We start from the raw sequence: 6000 nt of genomic DNA on the forward strand, positions 1-6000 counted from the left end.
TTTATCTCCTCAGTTCTTTCCTATCTTCTGTTAACCACTGGTTAGTACTCACCCTGCGGAAAGTTAACTCATCCTCACTTCAAGGTGACTCACCCAGTCCTTTCAGTGGCACTTAGGATGCCATTACCCATTCCCTGTGACATGGCAGTTCATCCAACTCTAGGTGAAAGGGAGATCTGCAAGCCCTGGGCTTGTGGTTGGTCAGTGCGGCTGCACAGCAGCAGCTGGGGAGGTGTCCAGCACTCCCTCTTAAGTGACTGGCAAGTCCCCACTGGTGATACAGCATGGGACGTGAATGGAGCCTTTGGAGAGAGGGATGCAGTTGGATTCAAGGGGTTATGGTGTTACAGTACTCCTGAATGAAGAAAGCTACGGAGACACCTACATTCCTGGCCCTCCTGCCATAGGGTAGTTCAGTTCAGTTCAGCCACTCAATCGTGTCCAAATCTTTGCAACCCCATGGACTGCAGCACGCCAGGCTTCCTGTCCATCACCAACTCCTGGAGATTGTTCAAACTCATGTCCATCAAGTTGGTGAAGTCATCCAACCATCTCATCTTCTGCCATCCCCTTCTCCTCCTGCCTTCAATCTTTCCCAGCATCGGGGTCTTTTCCAGTGATTCAGTTCTTTGCATCAGGTGGCCAAAGTATTGGAGTTTCAGCTTCAGCATCAGTCCTTCCAATGTATATTCAGGACTGATTTCCTTTAGATGGACTGGTTTGATCTCCTTGCAGTCAGATCAAACCCATTAAGGTAATCTCAGCCTGATAAGCATGAACAGAAAAAAAATGAGCACTATCCATACAGTTATTATAAGAATAAAAAAGAAAATCAGAATTAAAACTTTTCAGTAGCCATAAACACTCCAAAAATAGCATGGAAAAACTGTGAAACAACACAGCAGCATAAATTCATAATGAAATAAGTAGCTGTACTATGAATCATAAATTCAAAAATTCAGAATAAAAATGGACGAAGTGTAACAATATCAAATGGGAGCCGACTAAATTTATGGAAGAAATTGAAATAAAAGACAAAGCCTCTCAAAAATGAAAAGCAGAGTGCCCAAGGGACAATTAAATACGATCAGACTTGCAGTGGAGGGCACATTTGATAGGTATGAAAAGAGGTCAAGAATAAATCAAGAGGTCTAAAGGGTCAGAAGGAATGTAAAAATTTTAGAAGTTAAATAGAAAACTCCCACAGATGTACAACTGGTGTCTCTGAAGAAGAAAAATGCCAACAGTGAAATAGAACTAATATTTAAATATGTAATTCAAGATAATGCTCTTAAATAAAAGGAGACCAAATCTACATATTAGAAGGGTACCTGGGAAAACTGGTCCAAAAAGAGTATAAACTCTGAGACATATCCCAGTTGAACTATCAAGTTCAGCTAGAGATAAACATCCAGGTAAAACACCAAGTCACCAAAAAAAAAGAGAGAGAGAGAGATTGAAGCATCAGGCTTTTCAATAGCACCATGCAAAGCAAAAACAATGAAACAACCTTGCAGAAATCTCAAAGAAAATGAATGCTAAGGAGGGGGAATCACTGGGCCATCGGTGAGGCAGGAGGGGACCGGAAGCTGCAGGGCCTTCTGGGCCTGGGGCAGAAGCTTGGACTTTATTCAGAGAGTGAGTTGTAGTGAATGAGTTGTGTTGAAGGGTGTAACTTGAAGGATCTCTGAAGGCTGGCCTATAGGGAGGCATGAGTGGGAGAAAAAAAGATGTGATAGGGCAGTACAGAGCACGCGGTCATGGCAGCTCACTCTAAAGAAGAGGTGGAGCGTGCATTTCAGCTCGGAAAGGACAGGACTGCCGTGTGGGCTGGATGTGAGGGGTGAGGGAAGGGGAGGAGGAAAGGATGACACCTGGGTGCTTGAGACATTAAATCAACGTTGGTGCCATTTACAGAGATGAGCAAGACTGGGAGAGAAGCAGGTTTGGGGGGATGGAGTCAGGCTTTCTCCATTGTCCCGTGCCCAGGCATGACAAAGAACGTCCTGGTGTTTGCCAGCAGGCACATTGCTTTGTTTTTCTATTTAAGTCAAATGTGTGTGTGTTTCCATTGGCTTTGCTTGTTGCTCTGGTTGTTTCTGGTGATTCCAGTCAGACCTGAACACAGTTCCGATCGTTACTCTTTTCTGACTGATGTCACCTTCCTCTCTCTGCAGCTGTAAAGGACCAGGCAGGAATGTGAGCATGACCACGGCACACCTCGACCCCCAAGGGAGGCGGTGGCCCGACCCGGGGCCCCGGGGCCAGGTGTTCTACAACAGCGAGTACGGGGAGCTGGCAGGGCCCCCGGAGGAGAGCGCCAGCACCCTAGCCGCCCGATCGCCCTTCTTCACAGACAGCAGCTACTAAAGCAGCTTCAGACAAGCCACCCTGGACCCTGGGCTCTACAGTGGGTGGGGGTCACGCCTGGCCAGTGAACAGAGGGCTAGAGACCCAGGCTGGAAGCTTATCTCATCTAGTTTGGGCCAGGAAACATTTCTTCCTCCTTAGCTAGGAAGAGTAAAACCCAGGTTCCAGCGTTCCCTTCAATTCCATCACCATGCCTGCCCAGGACACCCTGCAGATCTCTGGGGCTCTCCTCCCCTTCAGATTCAGATTCCACTGAGTTCAACATCCACAGGGGCCAGCTCTGGGCTGAGCACTCTCATAGGAAATAATATCTCTTTGGGTGCCTCTCTCAGCATGGTAGATGGTGTGATCCCTGACTTCTGATGAGAAATAAGAGAATAACATAATAGTCCAGGTCGAACTGTGGTCTCCCAGCCCTGCCCCAAATACTGCCCCTTCCTGTGGGAATGGCTTTCTTCATTTGCCTTTCCAAGGCTCAGACAAGGTGCCATATTTCCAACTCAAAGCAACAAATGAGAAATTTGAGTGGAGAGGAATGGAAGTCTCCTTTCCTGAGCCTGACCAAGCAGCTCAGAGTAGCCATCTCTGCAGTTCCAAACCAGTTACAGCAGCCTTCTTCTCCTGAGTGCTGAGAACTATTCAACTTTTTTTTTTTTATTAGAATTTCAGAGGCTATTTGAGCTGCTGTGAAGAATTTACTTTTAAAAACTTCAGTCTGAAGGGAACCCAGGAAAGGTGTTTCTGAATCTGGAAAATTCTTGCCTCTGACACCCAGTCAACTGCTGTCATAAAAGACCCCACTGTGGCTACCACTTCTTTCTGGAGAAGGCCCCCAGCCGTACCTGCCTGGTCCAGAATTGGAAGAGTCATCTGATGGTCTAGAGCTGCCCATTGGAAAGCCACCTGGTTCTTCCCTCTGGGGCCTGGATCTGCTACCCAAGGTGCCACCCAAGCTGTGAACATCCTTATGAGAGGCAAATACTATGGGTTCCTTCAAGAAAGGCTTTGGGGCTGGCCCAGAGGACCCACCAGTATTACTGTATACCAGGAGGCAATCCACAGATGCCCCTACACCCCCATGGAGGCCCCTGTCTCCTGCCCCCTGATCTGTACCTGACATCAGTGGTCTGGCAGGTCAAGCCTCTGCTGCCACAGAACAGTGGAGGGCCCTCTGGAGGCTGGACCATTCCGCACTGCCTGGCCACCCACACCCCAGGAGAAAGACCCTCATCCCAGTTAGTATCACGGAGGTTGACACCCCGCTCCCCACCATGAGACGCTTGCAGGACAGGCGGCTGTGCAGCGAGCAGGGGCGTGCCCGGCAGGAACCACCGCCCCCCCCCCCAACTCCAACCACGTTGTATATTGTTCCTTTAAGATACATTGAATGTAAGTGTGGCTGTAACCCTAACTGTCCCCAGGTGTCCTTCTCCCCTGATATCACCTGCTTGTAAGACCTGGGTCTCAGGTTTACCTGGTTGAGGTCCAGAGGGTGTTTCAATCAGAGAAGCATCTCAAGGACTTCCGTGCAGTGGCCCAGGCCCAAGACCCCTCCCGACATGTGTCCACCTATGCTCCTGTCACATAACTGCACACACAAAAATGTATTGAGAAGAAAACCTCCCCCTACCCCTTGCAGAACATATGCTCCAAAAAGATAAAGTATTTAACAAAAGATAATAATAAATTTGATGCCAGTCTTGAGTTACAGTGAATAGATTCTCAGCTAAATTCCAGATCTCTATTAAGATTTTATTCTAGCCTTCCTCCCACCTGATCATCAGCCCTACAAGCCCATTGGACAGGCCATGCAAAGGAAACGGCAGTAGAGGTAACTCATGCCCCCTTTCTCTGCCCAAAGGTTGTTATTGTTCAGTCACTCAGTTGTGTCTGACTCTTGGCCACCCTGTGAACTACAGCACGCCAGGCTTCCCTGTCCTTCAGTATCTCCAGAGTTTGCTCAAACTCATGTCCATTGAGTCAGTGATGCCATCCAACTATCTCATCCTCCGTTACCCACTTCTCTTGCCCTCAGTCTTTCCCAGCATCAAGGTCTTTTCCAATCAGTCAGTTCTTCACATCAGGTGGCCAAAGTACTGAAACTTCAGCTTCAGCATCAGTCCTTCCAATGAATATTCAGGGTTGGTTTTCTTTAGGATTGACTGGTTTGATCTCCTTGCAGTCCAAGGGACTCTCAAGAGTCTTCTCCAACATCACAGTTCGAAAGCATCAATTCTTCAGCACTCAGCATTCTTTATGGTCCAACTGTCACACCCATACATGACTACAGAGAAAACCATAGCTTTGACTATATGGATCTTTGTCAGCAAAATGATGGCTCTGCTTTTTAATATACTGTCTAGGTTTGTCGTAACTATTCTTCCAAGGATCAAGTGTCTTTTAACTTCGTGGCTTCAGTCACTGTCCTCTGATTTTGGAGCCCAAGAAGATGAAATCTGACACTGTTTCCACTTTTTCCCCATCTGTTTGCCATGAAGTGATGGGACCAGATTCCATAATCTTCGTTTTTTGAATGTTGAATTTTAAGCCAGCTTTTTCACTCTGCTGTGTGGCTTTCCTGGTAGCTCAGAGGTTAAAGCGTCTGCCTGCAATGTAGGAGACCTGGGTCCAATCCCTGGGTCGGGAAGATCCCCTGGAGAAGGAAATGGCAACCCACTCCAGTATCCTTGCCTGGAGAATCCCACGGATGGAGAAGACGGGGGCGCTACAGTCCACGGGGTCTCAAAGAGTCGGACACTACTGTGCAACTTAACTTTCACTCTGCTGTGGAGTCCCCCAAAAGCCACCAGCAGAGGGCGCTAGAAGCAGTGGGACACTGGGGCTCAACTCCACTCAGTTAAGTGCCTAACCTGGCTTCTTCTGTGGAAAATTCTGAAAGAGATGCGAATACCAAACCACCTGACCAGCCTCTTGAGAAATTTGTATGCAGGTCAGGAAGCAACAGTTAGAACTGGGCATGGAACAACAGACTGGTTCCAAATAGGAAAAGGAGTACGTCAAGGCTGTATATTGTCACCCTGCTTATTTAACTTATATGCAGAGTACATCATGAGAAACACTGGACTGGAAGAAGCACAAGCTGGAATCAAGATTGCCGGGAGAAATACTAATAACCTCAGATATGCAGATGATATCACCCTTATGGCAGAAAGTGAAGAGGAACTCAAAAGCCTCTTGATGAAAGTGAAAGAGGAGAATTAAAAAGTTGGCTTAAAGCTCAACATTCAGAAAATGAAGATCTTGGCATCTGGTCCCATCATTCATGGGGAATAGATGGGGAAACACTGTAAACAGTGTCAGACTTTATTTTTCTGGGCTCCAAAATCACTGCAGATGGTGACTGCAGCCATGAAATTAAAAGACGCTTACTCCTTGGAAGGAAAGTTATGACCAACCTAGATAGCATATTGAAAAGCAGAGACATTACTTTCACAACAAAGGTCTGTCTAGTCAAGGCTATGATTTTTCCAGTGGTCATGTATGGATGTGAGAGTTGGACTGTGAAGAAAGCTGAGCGCTGAAGAACTGATGCTTTTGAACTGTGGTATTGGAGAAGACTCTTGAGAGTCCCTTGGACTGCAAGGAGATCCAACCAGTCCATTCTGAAGG

At 47.2% G+C, this 6000-nt stretch overlaps 1 protein-coding gene across 4 annotated transcripts in view; it reads left to right on the forward strand.

Annotated features, from left to right (window-relative positions):
• The window catches only part of FLT4 (fms related receptor tyrosine kinase 4), a 41260-nt gene extending 37186 nt beyond the window's left edge, over positions 1-4074 (forward strand). For all 4 annotated transcript variants that reach the window (XM_010806455.3, XM_024994727.2, XM_024994726.2 and 1 more), the window contains exon 30: positions 2178-4074. In XM_010806455.3, coding sequence (XP_010804757.2) covers positions 2178-2370 — 193 coding nt within the window. In that variant the 3' untranslated portion in view covers positions 2371-4074. The remainder of the gene's footprint in view (positions 1-2177) is intronic.
• Positions 4075-6000: the final 1926 nt, after the last annotated feature.

This window comes from Bos taurus, chromosome 7 (assembly GCF_002263795.3).
Source record: "Bos taurus isolate L1 Dominette 01449 registration number 42190680 breed Hereford chromosome 7, ARS-UCD2.0, whole genome shotgun sequence".
NCBI classification, from domain to species: domain Eukaryota; kingdom Metazoa; phylum Chordata; class Mammalia; order Artiodactyla; family Bovidae; genus Bos; species Bos taurus.